Source organism: Lepidochelys olivacea (genome assembly GCF_965140295.1).
Source record: "Lepidochelys olivacea isolate rLepOli2 genome assembly, chromosome: 1".
Taxonomy (NCBI): Eukaryota; Metazoa; Chordata; order Testudines; family Cheloniidae; genus Lepidochelys; species Lepidochelys olivacea.
In genome coordinates, this window is record NC_140411.1 from 189,546,789 (window position 1) to 189,563,549 (window position 16,761).

Consider the following 16,761-nt stretch of genomic DNA (forward strand, 5'->3'; position numbering starts at 1 on the left):
AAGACCTCAATTGTGATACAGGCCTTATGAATGTACTGTCACTGAGGCCACGTCTACACTACCCGCCGGATCGGTGGGTAGTGATCAATCTATCAGGGATCAATTTATCACGTCTAGTGTAGATGCGATAAATTGATCCCCGATTGCTCTGCCGTTGACTCTGGAACTCCACCAGGGCAAGAGGTGGAAGCGGAGTCGACGGGGGAGCAGCGGCCATCGATACCGTGCAGCGAGGACGCGAAGTAAGTGATTCTAAGTCGATATAAGATACGTCGACTTCAGCTACACTATTCTTGTAGCTGAAGTTGCGTATCTTAGATCGATCCTGCCCCCTAGTGTAGACCAGGCCTGACTCACTGTTCTTGGTATGCGACTGCTTGTTCAACTTACACCTCCAGGAAACTGCTTCCCTCTGCTAACTAGTACCACGTAGCACTATTAGAGGTATTGCACATGATGAGAAAAAAGTTTGCCAAGCATCTTGAAAATGAGGACAATCTACGGTACCCATCCTTAGATGGCTTCGAAAGGGCTTTCAACTTGAACACTCCAAAACACAAAATGAGATTCAAAGACAATGTCCTTATTATGAACTGTCATTTATCTTCCTTTGCCGCCCTCCACTCCTCTGAAGAGGCAGGACAATTTATGCGGGGGGGGGGGGTGCGCGTGCGTGCGTGCTTTATTTCAATATTTCAGTAGTTAATTTTAGGGCTAATGAAAGTGAGACTCATAGCAATAGACTGAGCACAGGCAGCTGCTGCTGAGGTTTCTCCACCTAGTCACAAAGTCAGCAACAATCCTATTTTCTCAATTCAATTCTTTACCTGAAGAGAGACTAGGAGTACTTGTGGCACCTTAGAGACTAACCAATTTATTTGAGCATAAGCTTTTGTGAGATACAGCTCACTTCATCAGATGCATACTGTGGAAAGTGTAGAAGATCTTTTTATATACACAAAAAGCATGAAAAAATACCTCCTCCCACCCCACTCTCCTGCTGGTAATAGCTTATCTAAAGTGATCACTCTCCTTACAATGTGTATGATAATCAAGTTGGGCCATTTCCAGCACAAATCCAGGTTTTCTGACCCCCCCTCCCCACTTTATCTAAGATCACTTTAGATAAGCTATTACCAGCAGGAGAGTGGGATGGGAGGAGGTATTTTTTCATGCTTTGTGTGTATATAAAAAGATCTTCTACACTTTCCACAGTATGCATCCGATGAAGTGAGCTGTATCTCACGAAAGCTTATGCTCAAATAAATTGGTTAGTCTCTAAGGTGCCACAAGTACTCCTTTTCTTTTTGCGAATACAGACTAACACGGCTGTTACTCTGAAACCTGAAGAGAGACTGACAGCCATGCTAAACTCTGTCTGTCTAGATGAGGAACTGAGAAGAAAAAAAGGTGCTTTTAAAAAAGGAGTTAACAGCATCTGAAATACCACTTAGCACCTAATGTAGATACAGTTTAATACTTAAAATCATGTTAGCTGATGGTGGGGTGTAACATGACCAGCTAATACAATTTAAAAAATATTTTTACTATATTCCTAGCTGTGCCTCCAATTTGAAAAAAAAATATTTTATTGCATCAGAGGCTTATGGAGCGCTTCTAAACCTACACCATTGTGTAATTACAGTTCAGAGTTTCACAGAATGCACAACTAGCCTGTGGAACTCATTGCAACAAGATAACACTGAGGCCAACAGCTTAGCAAGATTTAAAGAGGACTGGATATTTATATGGATAACAAGGATATTCAGAGTTACAATATTTAAAAAAAAACCCTAAATTTATGGAAGGGATATGAAATCAGGGTATTAATCAACCTTTAACTAATGGGGACTGGGAAGAAATTTGTCCTGTGGGCAAGTTATTCCACAACTCCCTATATCAGTGTTTTCCTTGAACTTTCCTCTTAAGTATCTGGTACCAATCAGAGCCAGGATACTGGACTAGATGGACCACTGGTCTGATTTAGCATGGTCATGTCTGTGTTAAGAGTCAAGGAAACTTGCTTGACAGTTGTTAGGAGCTGAAAGGGCTCCAACCCTCAAACAACTTTAGGACAGGCCAGTCTTCGCTTACAGACAGCCTCCCAACCTGAAGCAAATACTCATCAGCAACCACACAACAAAGGGGAACACACAAAGGAAAAAACCCAGTCTCCCCAACTCCCAAGAAAAAAGCCTGGACCACCTGGCTCCTCTCAAGAGTGTGTGTGTGTGTGTGTGTGTGTGTGTGTGTGTGTGTGTGGAGAGGGGAGCACTGGAGAAGAGGAGGTTGACTGTCTTAGGACAGGGTCTCCATGTGTTCTGGCTGCTTAGCTGAACTCCCATTCCCTTCAGAGTTTTGCAAGCCGAGATATCTAAATTAAAGTCACCTACAATTCTCAAAAGACATATCTGGCTTCAAGTCTAAGCTTGATAAGTTTATGGAGGGGATGGTATGATGGGATAGCCTAATCTTGGCAATTAACTGATCTTTGACTATTAGCAGTAAATGTGCCCAATGGCCTGTGATGGGATGTTAGATGGGGTGGGATCTGAGTTACTACAGAGAATTCTTTCCTGGGTATCTAGCTGGTGAGTCTTGCCCACTTTCTCAGAGTTTAGCTGATTACCATATTTGGGGTCGGGAAGGAATTTTCCTCCAGGACAGATTGGCAGAGGCCCTGGGGTTTTTTGGCTTCTTCATGGGGCACGGGTCACTTGCTGGAGGATTCTCTGCACCTTCAAGTCTTTAAACCATGATTTGAGGTCTTCAATAGCTCAGACATAGGTTAGGGGTTTGTTACAGGAGTGGGTGGGTGAGATTCTGTGGCCTGTGTTGTGCAGGAGTTCGGACTAGACGATCATAATGGTCCCGTCTGACCTTAAAGTCTATGATTCTATGATTCTCCAGGGCATGGAAATAACTGCCCCAGCCCAGCTCACAGCAGCTCTAAAAGTTCTCTCAGGAAAATATTTTGAAACATTGGCAACTATGTTATACTTGTAACCTTTGTAAAAAAATCTTCCCTATTACAAGCATGATGAAGTACTGAAGAATTCTTTGAAAGTGACCTTTGTATGTTAACGAAACCACCTTACTCAAACAAAATTAAACTGGGGACAGCCCCATTTATGATGCAAGGAGTTAAAACATGGGGAGCGTTATATGATCTATAGCATAATCTTGTGAGAAAGGGAGGATACTTCTACACGGTATTTCAGGAAGGAGTGTCCATAAGTAAAGAATACCTTTGTATTTAACTCTTTAGGTTAACAGGTGCAAATACTCTGGTATTAATATATCAGATGGTGTAGGTGCACTGCCAAACTCATTTATCTCTCCACAGTAGCATTTCAGTTGCTGGATTAAGCCACATATGCATTACCTTCAACTTCTACAAAGGTAACGTCTCACACAGTTTCTCTCGACTCATTGAGCCCTATTCACAAACCATCTCACCTTCATTTAACAGATATAAACCACACTATCAAATGTTCCAGAATTCAGAACGAAATTTTATATTTTATGAATGCAGAAAGTACATAAAAAAAATCTCATACTAAAAAGAAAGACTAAAATAAGATTAGCTTCCTTCAAACTGCTCTTGTTTCCAGTTTCACTTTTAAGTGCCACACCATGAAAACCAAAACCAAAATCAAAACCATCCAACCTCAACACAAAGAGACAGAATGCAGAAGTTAAGTAAAGTTGCTACATAAAATAGCTTCAAGACACCATACACACAAACACATTGCTATAATAAAATAAAAAATATAAGTACATTGTTCCTTTGGAACTACAGATAACCTTTCATGACAAATTTCAAGAAAATGTTATTAATAAACTTGATTTGAGACGTTGTCACCAAAAATGTTTCCTTCTCCCACTTCACTGCAACCTCCAAAATGAAAATTATATAGATTTTCATTAGAAAAAGTCCTATCCCAATGAAGTCAACAGAAGGTTTCTCATCAACTTCAGCAGGTTTTGGACTTGGGCCTAATTGCCTTCCCTGTTACAAAAACTTGTGGTAGGTTTTTCCTCACTTCCTGTTTGTACTGAATTATCAGATGAATAAATGGAATATATCAGGGATCGAGTGGATATTAAATGTTTGTAGTACCGCATGCATGGACTTGGGGGGGAGGGGTTGTGGGTGTCTGGCCCCCCAGCTGGGCTTTGGGGGGTGGGGGAAGGGCAAAAAAACAGAAGCTGGGTTGTCATAGGGGTTTCTTTAACTCTCTACTCCTGGTGGAATTTTTGTGTGTCTGTATTGTTACAGACATACTTGCTGACAGGTATTTTGAAATAAATTACCAAAATAATTGAAACTGGCGTGATTATGTAGTTATTTTGACAAATAAAATTTGCAGAATTTTAAAATATTGTGTGCAGAATTTTTAATTTTTTGTCGCAGAATTCCCCCAGGAGTATCAAGTTGTATGTTCTCTCATTTTTATTAATTCATTGTACTGTACAAAGTGAGCCATTGTTGGGGGCTGTCTATTGGTTAGAGCTGGTGACAGAGTTAGGACTGTTGGGATCTATTCCTGACTCAGGAACTGACTCCTAGAGGAAACGTATCCACAAAAACAATGAGTAGTCCAGTGGCACCTTAAAGACTAACGGATTTATTTAGACATAAGCTTTTGTGGGTAAAAATCCCACTTCTTCAGTTGCATGGAGTGAAAATTACAGATGAAGGCATAAATATATATTGGCACATGAAGAGAAGGGACTTACTTTACAATTGGAGAACCAATGCTGAAGGCCAATTCAGTCAGGGTAGATGCGGTCCACTCCCAATAATTGATGAGGTGGTGTCAATACCAAGAGAGGGAAAATTGCTTTGTAGTGAGCCAGCCACTCCCAATCTCTATTCAAGCCCAAACTGATGGTGTTAAGGTTGCAAATGAATTGTAACTCTGCAGTTTCTCTTTGAAATCTGTTTTTGAAGTTTTTTTCTTGCAGGATGGCTACTTTTAAATCTGTTATTGAATGTCCAGGGAGATTGAAGTGTTCTCCTACTGGCTTTTGTATGTTACCATTTCTGATATCTCATTTGTGTCCATTTATCCTTCTACATAGAGACTGTCCGGTTTGGCCAAGGTACATGGCAGAAGGGCATTGCTGGCACATATCACATTCATAGATGTGCAGGTGAATGAGCCCCTGATGGTGTGGCTGGTATGGTTGGGTCCTATGATGGTGATGCTAGAGTAGACATGGGGACAGAGAAGGCAATGTGGTTTGTTAGAGGGATTGGTTCCTGGGTTACTGTTTCTGTGGTGTGGTGTGTAGTTGCTGGTGAGTATTTGCTTCAGATTGGAGGGCTGCCTGTAAGCGAGGACTGTGAGAATGGGGGATCATTTTCCATGATAGATTGTAGGTCGTTGATAATGTGCTGGAGAGGTTTTAGCTGGGGCCTGTATGTGACGGCAGGTGGTGTTCTGTTATTTTCCTTGTTGGGCCTATCCTGTAGTAGGTGACTTCTGGGTACCCATCTCGCTCTGTCAATCTGTTTCCTCACTTGCCCAGGTGGCTACTGTAGTTTTAAGAATGTTTCATAGAGATCTTGTAGGTGTTTGTCTCTGTCTGAGGGATTGGAGCAATTGTGGTTGTATCTTAGGGCTTGGCTGTAGACAATGAATCATGTGATGTGTCCTGGATAGAAGCTGGAGGCATGTAGGTAAGTATGGCAGTCAGTAGGTTTCCAGTATAGGGTGGTGTTTATGTGACCATCACTTATTTGCACTGTAGTGTCCAGGAAGTGGATCTCTTGTGTGGACTAGTCCAGGCTGAGGTTGATGGTGGGGTGGAAATTGTTGAAATCCATGTGGAATTCTTCAAGGGCCTCCTTCCCATGGGTCCATATGATGATGATGATGTCATCAATGTAGCATAAGTAGAGGAGAGGTACTAGGGGACAAGAGCTGAGGAAGCGTTGTTCTAAGTCAGCCACAAAAATGTTGGCATACTGTGGGGCTATGGCAGTGCCGCTGACTTGAAGGTATAAGTTGTCCCCAAATCTGAAATGGTTGTGGGTGAGGACAAAGTCACAAAGCTCAGTCACCAGGTGTGCTGTGGCCTCATCAGGGATACTGTTCCTGACAGCTTGTAGTCCATCCTCGTGTGGAATATTCGTGTAGAGAGCTTCTACATCCTTGGTGGCCACGATGGTGTATTCAGGAAGATCATCAACGCACTGTAGTTTCCTCAGGAAGATGATAGTGTCTCGAACATAGCTAGGAGTGCTGGTAGCGTAGGGTCTGAGGAGAAAGTCCAAACAGCCAGATAATCCTGCTGTAAGAGTGCCAATGCCTGAGATGATGGGGCATCCAGGACTTCCAGGTTTATGGATCTTGGTCAGCAAATAGAATATCCCTGGTCGAGGCTCTAGGGGTGTGTCTGTGTAGATTTGTTCCCAGGCTGTGGCAGGGAGTTTCATGAGCAGATGGTGTAGTTTCTTTTGGTACTACTCAGTGGGATCAGGGGATAGTGGCCTGTAGAATATGGTGTTGGAGAGTTGCCTGGCAGCCTCCTGCTCATAATCTGACCTGTTTATGATGACTACAGCATCTCCTCTTTGATTATAATGTCAGAATTGTTTCTGAGGCTGTGGATGGCATCGTGTTCTGTACAGCTGAGGTTGTGGAGCAAGGGATGCTGTTTGTTCACAATTTCAGCCTGTGCACGTCTGCAGAAGCTCTCTATGTAGAAGTCCAGTCCGTCATTTTGACCGTCAGAAGGAGTCCACGCAGAATTCTTCTTCTTGTAGTATTGGTAGGAGGGTTCCTGTAGGTCAGTGCTCTGTTCAGTGGTGTGTTGAAAATATTCTTTGAGTCGGAGACAGTGAAAGTAGGCTTCCAGATTACTGCAGAACTGTATTATGTGCGTGGGGGTGGTGGGGCAGAAAGAGAGTCCCTGAGATAGGAAAGACACACAGTGTGTGTGGCACAATCTCTCACCATAGTCAGTGTAGTATGTCGATTGCAATGGATTTTTTACCTTCTGTCTATTTGGTATGATGTCCATCTGTTTGCACTTGGAGAGGAAGATGATGTTTGTATCTGTGCGAGTAACAAACCCTGTAACAATCAATCCCTATAACAAACCTTGTTGCCTTCTCTGTCCCCATATCTACTCTAGCGACACCATCATAGGACCCAACCATACCAGCCAAACCATCAGGGGCTCATTCACCTGCACATCTATTAATGTGATATATGCCATCATGTGCCAGCAATGCCCCTCTGCCATGTACATTGGCCAAACTGGACAGTCTCTACATAAAAAGATAAATGGACACAAACCAGACATCAGGAAAGGTAACATACAAAAGCCAGCAGGAGAAGACTTCAATCTCCCTGGACATTCAATAACAGATTTGAAAGTAGCCATTCTTCAACAACAAAACTTCAGAAACAGACTTCAAAGAGAAACTGGAGAGCTACAATTCATTTGCAACCTTAACACCATCAATTTGGGCTTGAATAGGGACTAGGAGTGGCTGGATCACTATAAAAGCAATTTTCCCTCTCTTGGTATTGACACCTTCTCATCAATTATTGGGAGTGGACCACATCCACCCTGAATTGGCCCTCAACATTGGTTCTCCACTTGTAAGGTAACTCCCTTCTCTTCATGTGCCAATATATATATTTATGCCTTCATCTGTAATTTTCACTCCATGCATCTGAAGAAGTGGGTCTTTTACCCACGAAAGCTTATGCCCAAATAAATCTGTTAGTCTTTAAGGTGCCAACGGACTCCTTGTTGTTTAAATCAGGAAAACCATCAGGCAGAGAAATTATTTTCAAGCTTCTAATACACACCCAAGTATATCTGGCAGCCCCCCTTGAACAGCCATAAGTTAGAACAAAATTCAATAGATGTAAAGTACTGTAGTATTCCCTAATCAAAGCCTGTTCTTCTCTCCCAGTTCAGTAGCCTATTGATATCAACAAATCATTCCTTTGGTCAGACTCCCACCACACTGTACTCACACAAGTCACAATCTTAGAGATGATGCATTTCCAAGCTGCTCCGAGACTAACTCATATCATGACAGCGTGATCATTACCACACCACAAAACTGAATGCCCACATCACAACATTGTTACACAGTCAAAAAAAAAAAAAAAAAAAAAAGGCCCATGCTATGACGGAACATTGCCATGTCTGATATTTTGGGACCTGCTGAACATTTCAGGCTCACCACTAAAATGGCAGGATGACCCTGGAAATCTTGTGACAAGTAGCAACACTACAAAAACCATACACATTGTTACGAACTGTAGGTGGGGATTGTTAAACCTGAGTATATACTTAGCAAGAAGCTCATTTCCAGCTCTCAGTAGCTATCTCTTCATTTGGACTTATATACTGGGACAAGATGGAAGTGTGTCAGGAATCAAGCGAGAGAAACAGAACTCAATGTCAGACGCTCAGGCTAGCAATTATGCAGCTGTAAACGACCCAACACTGCTCATAAGTCTATCTAGAGGTCTTGAGAGGTCTGCAACCTTCACACCCATAGTTCCCATGGTCATCACAAACTCAAGAGTATATATTTCTAATAATCAAATCTGCCATTGCTATTAACTGTCTCTTTGTAACAATAGCAGTCCCCTCCCCCAGACAGATAGCCTCAGTGCAAGAGGATACCATGACGTCATCTGGAAGGAGGGTCCCCAACTATGGGATTATTTTCCTCTGCTCCAGCTCAGTATTCTCCTTCCTCAATACTTTCATCCTCTTCAAAAGCACAGAGGCTGTCCGACCGCGGGATGGGACTGCTCTACTGTGTCCCCGAAAGTCTCATTTATATATCTCTCTGTCTCCCTTAGTTCCTCCCGTTCAGCCACTCGGGTCTCACGGGCTAGTACTCAGTCTCTGAGGGCCAGTACTTGGTCTCTGAGGGCCATGAGTTGCTTGCACCGAATGCATATATGCCACCTGCTCACGAGGCAGATAATTGTACATGCTGCATTCACTGCAAAAAACTGGGTAGCCCCCACTTTGCTACTGGACTTCTGCGGGACAATGTTTGTTTGTTCTTTGTTTGCATGTGTTTTTTTTTTTCTTTGTGAGGCATTATTGGCCTAAGTTTAGAGAATGTTTATTAGGTGTATCTGGCTCTCACACTCCCTCTCAAAACTCCCCCGTTTGCTAGCTCCTGTCCTGTTCGCTAACTGCTGTGGTTGCTTAGGAGTGGGCTTTTTAAACCCCTGTTTTCACTGAGTTAGCCCCGCCCCCTCATCAAGGGATTCTAAAGGGGTTAGGGATGAAGTCCAAGGGCCAGATCCTCAGCTGGTGGAAACTAGTGTAGCTTTACTGAAGTCACTGCAGCCAGGCTCGTTTACACCAGCCAAGGATCTGGTCCAAGGCTTCACTCAGTCAAATATCCTTTCCACCTTTTCTCCCGCCCCCAGCCATGATTTTTTTTTTTTAAACTTGTTCATGGCTAGAAAAAGGATCTTGACATTTTTAATAAATATCACCCACTTGAAAACTTTTAAAATGTGGTTTTAAAAGGTTTTATCTATCGATATGTTTTAATATTGTATACTGAATCTGCAGCAGAAATATAAACCTTTATTCTGGATGGCAAAATGCAGTAGTATTAACAAGTGACACATAATTTGATGCCCATTTAGAAAAGGCAAATATTACACTTCCCCTAAAATTATGGTTAGCAAATTTAACATCATGATAGCAGCTATATGCATTTTTATGTAGTTTAAAGGTTCTTTTGTGCAGAGAATTTTTGTTAAAGTCTGAACTTCTGCTGGGGAAGGGACTGTAAAGGGAACCCTATAATGAGACAAAAGTATAAAGTAGAATATTCCATTTGTATAAACCTACTACTTACTATCTTGCTGGGCTGCTCTACAAGGACCATTGAAAACGCAAATATGAATTTAGCTCATACAAAAACAGAGTTACTTTCTGCCCAGAATGGTGGTGGTGGGGCCTGGGTTGATCTAATACTGAAAATCCACAAGCTTAAAAACCAATTTTAATATTTCCCCTGAGCATCACACTCTGTTCTTTAATACAATCACTGCTGTATACAACTAGGTAGGGCAAGAGTTCTATATTAGAATTATTTCTAGAACGCTCTTACATATTCCACAGGCTTGAAGGATTTGAGTGTAACTGTTGGACAGCCACAGGAAGTGAGGTCAGTGTAGAGGCCTTCTTCCAGCACACAATGGTTATCAGCAATTTCCCCTTGGTAAAACAGGAGCCAACTGAAAGAATAAACATAACAAAGAAGTTTAACTGAGGCAGTCAGTTATTAACAAGTTCTCTCAAGATCAAATATTTTCTAGGGGAATGAGAAATAAAACAAGGTTTGTTTTTTAAAGTTGTACTATAAAAAAAAGTGAAACCAAAGACTGATTCAGTTTTCTGCTTCTGCTGCTCTTCCACATGGTATACAAATCTCAACCTGGACTTTAATGGGGGTTAATGGAATGCAGCTAGATTTACTCTATTGAATCCCTGAAATTTTAAACAAGTCATAAAGGCAGATTCAAATCACAGCAATTGTGTGATTTTCCTATAGGAAAGCAAAAAGCATTATGTCCCCTCCCGTCAGAAAGAAGAGCGTTATCAAAGCAGGTTGCAAGAGAGGAGGCATAGGACGATATGGAGCGTGATGGTAATGCACTGGATATATCTGACTATTTGAAATTTAATGTAGGTTAAAAAGTGCTCTCTAACCACTTAAAAGGGTGGTGGGTAAAAGAACACACTTACCATCCCCGAAGAACCTTAAAAGAACATGGTATGAATGAGGTAAAATCAGAAACTTCTGCTGTGAAATCTACGCATGCTCCTTGGAAGTGTGTGTTACTGAAAGCTTTGAGCTACAAGAACAACAACAATAAAAATATGGTGACTAGAAAGAAAATGTACTTCATCATCACTGTAAGTAGAGTAAGTTGCAGGCACAGGGAAATATCAATGCAATTTAAAGAAGTACTAATGCAAATCTAATGGACTCCCAAGAGAAGAAATGTCTTAAATTTCTATAGCACCTTTCCTCTTGAAAGGTCCCAAAGCGTTTTATAAACTATGGGCAGATTCTGCAGTCCTTAACTGAGGCAGATCTCCTACTGATATCAATGGCAGCGGTAGCAAGTATATATTCATTTTATGGTAACAGGAGTGTTTCCAGAGAAAGCACAAACGATAGGACTGAAAAATCTGGCCTTATACATACAGCACGACTCAGATGCCGCCATATTTTGGGTACAGGTCAGCAACCAATTGGAGCACAACCAGAAGGGGAAAGGAAATACCGGTGAAAAGATACCAAGGCAGAACATTAAAAAAAAAAGTGCCCTGGAATCTTCTGTGATCACACTGAACAGAGATGACATCTTATTTAAAAAGCCTGCTTGAGAATTTCTGGTAGGACTTGCTGTGTCAGGAGTGTCTGAAGTCCAACCCAACAAGCTTGCACACACAGATATCCTTAGCAAAGAGCTTTAGAACCATTTAGAACTACATCCTGCCCAGGAAGTGTGTATCAATCTCTCCATCAAAAGGGACTGCTGCATTAAAAGAAGTTAAAAACAAAATCTACAGCAGAAAACAGTCCATGGTCTACAGTTTGGGGAAGAAGCTAAGAATTCTGTGCCCCTCAGGTACTATTTGTTCCTGGATAATGGGTCACTTTAGGTGGCCACTGATGTGCTGAAATCTATTGAGCAAGAGCAATACAACTAAAAATTAAGGAAAAAGGATGAAGAAATCTGGTTTGCATTTCTACCATTGTTTTTGACAAGAGGGTTCACATGTCATTTAGTCATGTACTTTATTACCCTTAATCCACTGCAGGATTGCTCCCCATAATATATTTTCTAATGCTATGCCTAACCTCCTGGTAAACGCAATGGTTTCTGCGATTAGAACCTTGACCCTGTGATACACAGAGCGCCACTTGCAAGGTTCTGAGCACTCAAGTACTACTGCAATCAGTGGGAGCTGAAGGCACCTTGTAGGATCAGGCAGTATACATTTCCAGCTACTACTGTAGGCCTCAGTAATATGAGGCTGAAGAGAGAATTTTTTAGGGACCCAATAATCCATTAGAAAAGTACTATTCGGAATGTCTTATTGCTACTGAATGGATTGAATACATACAAACAGGCAAACTGTGGATTATTTGTTGTGCAGTGCCATTGAGAATTGGACATTTACCATATGAATTAGTTGAATTTACCATGGTATTTCCCGTTTTAAGATTAGGGAATCTTTGGTAAACACTGACCACTGGTTTTTAATGGGACCCATCATACACATGTGAAATCTGACTGCTACTCTAAAAACTTCTTTTGTTTCCAGAGTGCTGGTTTCATTTCATAATACACTTAAATCACATACTCCAGAAGGACTCTCAGTCTTCAGATATATCTAAGTTGCTTTGTAGGTTGCCTTTAGGAATCCCTTAATTAAGACAGGGTGCAATGGATGGTACATACTATCAGGTGATGTGACCAACTTTTATCAGGTGTTATGAAAATTGCCTGGTACTTCAAAGACTTAGGAAAGTTCCTTATTTCTTATTTTATAACTGACTTCTTGTGCCACAAAACCACTTGTTTAGTTTCCTCTATAAGAGAGAATTTCAGTCCAGTACATGGGCTCTAAGCAGGGGCCTCTATACCACTTCACCCGCCAAGAGATACGTGGAGCAGAGAGCCCTGCGTGGCCATTCTGTACTGAGGTGAATTTCACACTAAAATTTGAGACAGCGTTCTGTAACATAGAAGAAAAATGTTGTTGCCAGTGCTCCTCCCCAAAGCGGCCCCTCTCCCTGCCAAAGAAAAGAAATCCAATCTACAGAGACTGAGAAAAAGCCAAAACCACATATTAGAAAATGGTTTTATGGAAAAAGAGTCTTTTAAAAAAAAAGAAAATAAAAAAGAAACTAATATATTTCCTGTTACAAAGAACAAGAAGGGCTTAATCTTGCCCTTATGTGACACACAACTGTGAATTGAAAAAGACAAGCCAGCTACATGGGCTGGATACACTGCTGCTGATTCTCCTGCATTTGGAACTGCATTTCTGAGCAGAACATTGATATTTAGGCTACACTTACATTGTGCTTTTCACCCATAGATCTCAAAACACTTAACAGAGGAAGGTAAGTATCATTTTCTCCATTTTTACCAATGCAGAAAACTGAAGCACAAAGATGAAGCGATTTGCCCATGGTCAAGCAGCAGCTCAGTGACAGAGTCAGGAACAGAACTCAGGTCTCCAGGTTCCTAGTTTCGTGCCTGATACTTCCCCCTTACAGCCCATGTCCCAGGCTACGTGACAGCTTTAGAAAGACTGTGACAGGGAAGGTTATACAATGTACATTTTAAATAATAAACTGAGAAAAATGTTCTTTTCTCAAAATGAATAAAAAGAAAAAAGTTGAAAGGACAGATGTGATGGTTCTGACTTCAGAATAATTAGAGAAGAAACCGATCCATTAGTTATACCACTGTGTTTGCACAGTCTGACCACAAATGCAGCTAGTTATAACTTAAAATATATTAAATCTGACATGACAAATTCAAAAGACTCCTTTAGCGCCATGAAGCTCTATTTCCTAAAAACTCAAAAGGCAGTAAGTGGAAAGATACACAGTGCAAAGTTACCATAAATAATTATAGGGGTCTTCTAAAGTATTTGAGCAAGCCAACTGCCACAGGCAGATTAATGAAAGGAGCTTAGTTATTCCTTGGGAGAGTGAAGGAAAAAATATTGTTTTATTTTTAATGAATACAGCTATTGTATTTTAAACCTGGATACTTTAGTCTTACTTGGAACATGCATGTAGTTTATGAAGCAGCCTGGCAAAGTAGAAAGACCAAGACCACTTATTGCAAGAGTTCAGAATATAACACTTAAGGTCAGCTGAAAGCAACAGCAAGTGACAAGGTTTCTTTCTTATGGAAAGAGAGTAGTATTTCCTTATTTTAGTGTCTATGCCTATAATACATAGGAAAAAATGTAGAGAGCTACATTCCTACACTGAGAATTCAGACTTGTACGATTCAGCATCTAGCTGTGTTAAGGATTCTCTAACTCTGGTGAGCCATCCTTCGTAACTGTTGCAAACATAGAAATTGTAATATTATCTTTCAACTAGAAGAGGAAAGGACGGATTTATTTTCTCAAACACTGTCTTTTACTTACTCTGACTCAGGAAGTGATCTTAACAAATTTCCCACAACTCCTTAGTCACAATAAAGTATGTTGGTGGCCAAAGGTAACTATGACAATTTGAACACAGCAGTGACATGCTCTCCTATTTCTTTAGCTTCATCACAGAGGTCCTGTAACAACCCAACATTGTGATCACATGAACCCTTCTAGCACGTTTTCCCTGTGGCAAAAGTGACATCACAGCAGCATGACATGGCATGCATATTTGTACATAGCAAGTGATTATTTTTTTTAAAGAATTTTCTGATGTACCGGTGGATGGGATGGGATGGAAGGTAGAGGTAAAAGGAAAGGAAAGGAAAGGCATCGACTTGCAAGTTGAATCAATTGCAAATAGTCTCATTGCTGCTGATGGGTGAGACTCTTCCAAGATTTGGAGAAACATGCACATGTTTGTATGCTTATATTAACCATTTGACTCTTTTGGGTCTGCAAAACTGGTCTAAGACATTCACAGGAACAGCATTTGACATATTCTGAAGAAGAATGGAGTTAAGGAAGGAGATAAAAAGTTATTAAAACTATCTGGAATCTCTGAAACAAGTTTGGTTTGGTACCAGTTTCATTTTTCAATCAGTTATTTTATCTGAAATGGTTTACCAAGCCTTCTGTGTGAAAGTGTTTGGGATTCTTTGGCTTTGGCTGCAAACACCCAAATGAATATGTCGGCGGGAAATCAGTGTTTAAGACTAAAGTAATACATCATTTATGTCGTTAGACAGCAAACATTTCCTGCAAGCCTGAGTAAATCATAAACATTTTAGAACCTGAACATACTTGGAGTAAAGAAAGGGTGTGGTCAGGCTGTCCTAAGTAATGTAATGTGTACATTTTCCATGTGTTGGTGTGTATAACACAAAAGTATAAGCAATAAGGATACTGAAAATCCTATCTAGATGATAAAATAGTTAAGATATCTTAAACTAGATTTTCGGGCTATTAAAACATGTATCTTTATATGGGATTTTCTAAAGTTTTCTTTATTAAAAGTGACACAGAGAGAGAGAGAGAGAGAGAGAGAGAGAGAGAGAGAACTCTACCGTTCATATCCCACTGCACTCCTCTTCCCAAAGGTACAACGTTAACAACTAATATTTCTTTGTGGACAAAGAATGCCTAATGAAGGGAGGAGAGAAGTCAAACTAAATATAAGGAAACTGAGATATGCTCTGTTAGAGGAGAACCCTTAGCAGATAAGGATTCTGGATGAGCATGTGCATGTGAAGAGGTTTCTAAATTTAGAAAGATTACATACAAGAATGTTATTATGGATTTAACATAATCTTATAAAAATTCTGATAAAAAACAGAAACCCAAACTAAGCCACTCTGAAAACAAAAACATGCTACAGTGAAATCCTCTTATAATGAAGCCGTATTGTCATAGAATTTCACTAAAATTATGTTTAACTTTATATTAGGATTTGCTATAAAGGGCTCTCCTTTATATTATTAAATCACTAGTGTGTGCTCAGTCAGACTTAGTGTGTGTGTGTGTGGGGGGAAGGGTAGGGAAGCTGAGAACGAGCTGGGAACTACAGCTACAGCAAAGGTCATGTACTTTTGAAAGTAATTAGCAAAACTGCCCTCATCACGCCATCACACAGGAAGTGTAGATACAAACTGCAGAATTGCCAAAATAGAATATATTTTTTAAAACAGCACTGTAGGAAAACAAATGGCAGGTAGCTAATTGTGTGTGGGTTTGTAAATAGTTTTCTGCAGTTCAAGTTTCACAATTCTGCACTTCAGATATTAAGAAGTTACAGTAACAAAGTGGGACGGATTAATTACAATGCAAAGACAATATCCCACGTAGAGAAAGGTAAATGAGTGTGACTGTGAATTTCCTTACAGGCAGAGAGAGACTGAAAGAAAAAACATGAAAAGAAATGGTGATACAGAGCCAAAGTGACCCCAAGCCTATTGAGTGGATGGCACTATGGGGACACAACAAAAACGGGTGTGAACAGGAACACCACAATGAATGAGATTGTTGGCTAACTTAGCCTCTATGTGTCTACTGGTTTCCTCAAGTAAGAGGTGGCTTTGTCACTGTACAGTAGATAGTGAAATTCTTATCTGAGACAGCTGGGGAGAAATTCAACATAAAGCATGTGTGCTTAATAATATGCAATTTACTCCTAGAAATGGCATTATAGGATGTGAACTTACCAAATGTGGAGGCTCATTCTTTCCAAGTGGTTCCTGCATATTAAAAAAAAAAAAATATATATATATATATATATATATATAAACATTACAATTATTTTTTAACAGGCAGTCAAATCCCTTAAAGAACCTTTTAAACTTTTTTAGGAATTCTGGGGCTGAAATTCATTAATAGGTATTATACTCCTGGCACATTTCCCTCCCCACGTCTCTATGAAATTAGGAGGATATTGGCTCATGGTTGGCTCTCTGTTAGCTTAGGCCTTGTCCACACATTAAACTTCCACCAATATAATTAACTGCTTAGAAACCCATTTACAGAGTCAGAGCAACCCCTTTGTGTAGGCAC

General features: G+C 40.5%; 1 protein-coding gene across 3 annotated transcripts in view; it reads right to left on the bottom strand.

The window, feature by feature from the left end:
* The window catches only part of CRYBG3 (crystallin beta-gamma domain containing 3), a 125,000-nt gene that overhangs the window by 19,674 nt on the left and 88,565 nt on the right, over nt 1-16,761 (bottom strand). For all 3 annotated transcript variants that reach the window (XR_014712057.1, XR_014712058.1, XM_084631060.1), the window contains 3 exons: nt 16,416-16,448; nt 10,768-10,877; nt 10,130-10,256 (listed from right to left, as the gene is read on the bottom strand). Coding sequence is in view for 1 of the 3 variants with exons in the window: in XM_084631060.1 (XP_084487186.1) it covers nt 10,130-10,256; nt 10,768-10,877; nt 16,416-16,448 (270 nt within the window). In the remaining 2 variants the exon portion in view is untranslated. The remainder of the gene's footprint in view (nt 1-10,129; nt 10,257-10,767; nt 10,878-16,415; nt 16,449-16,761) is intronic.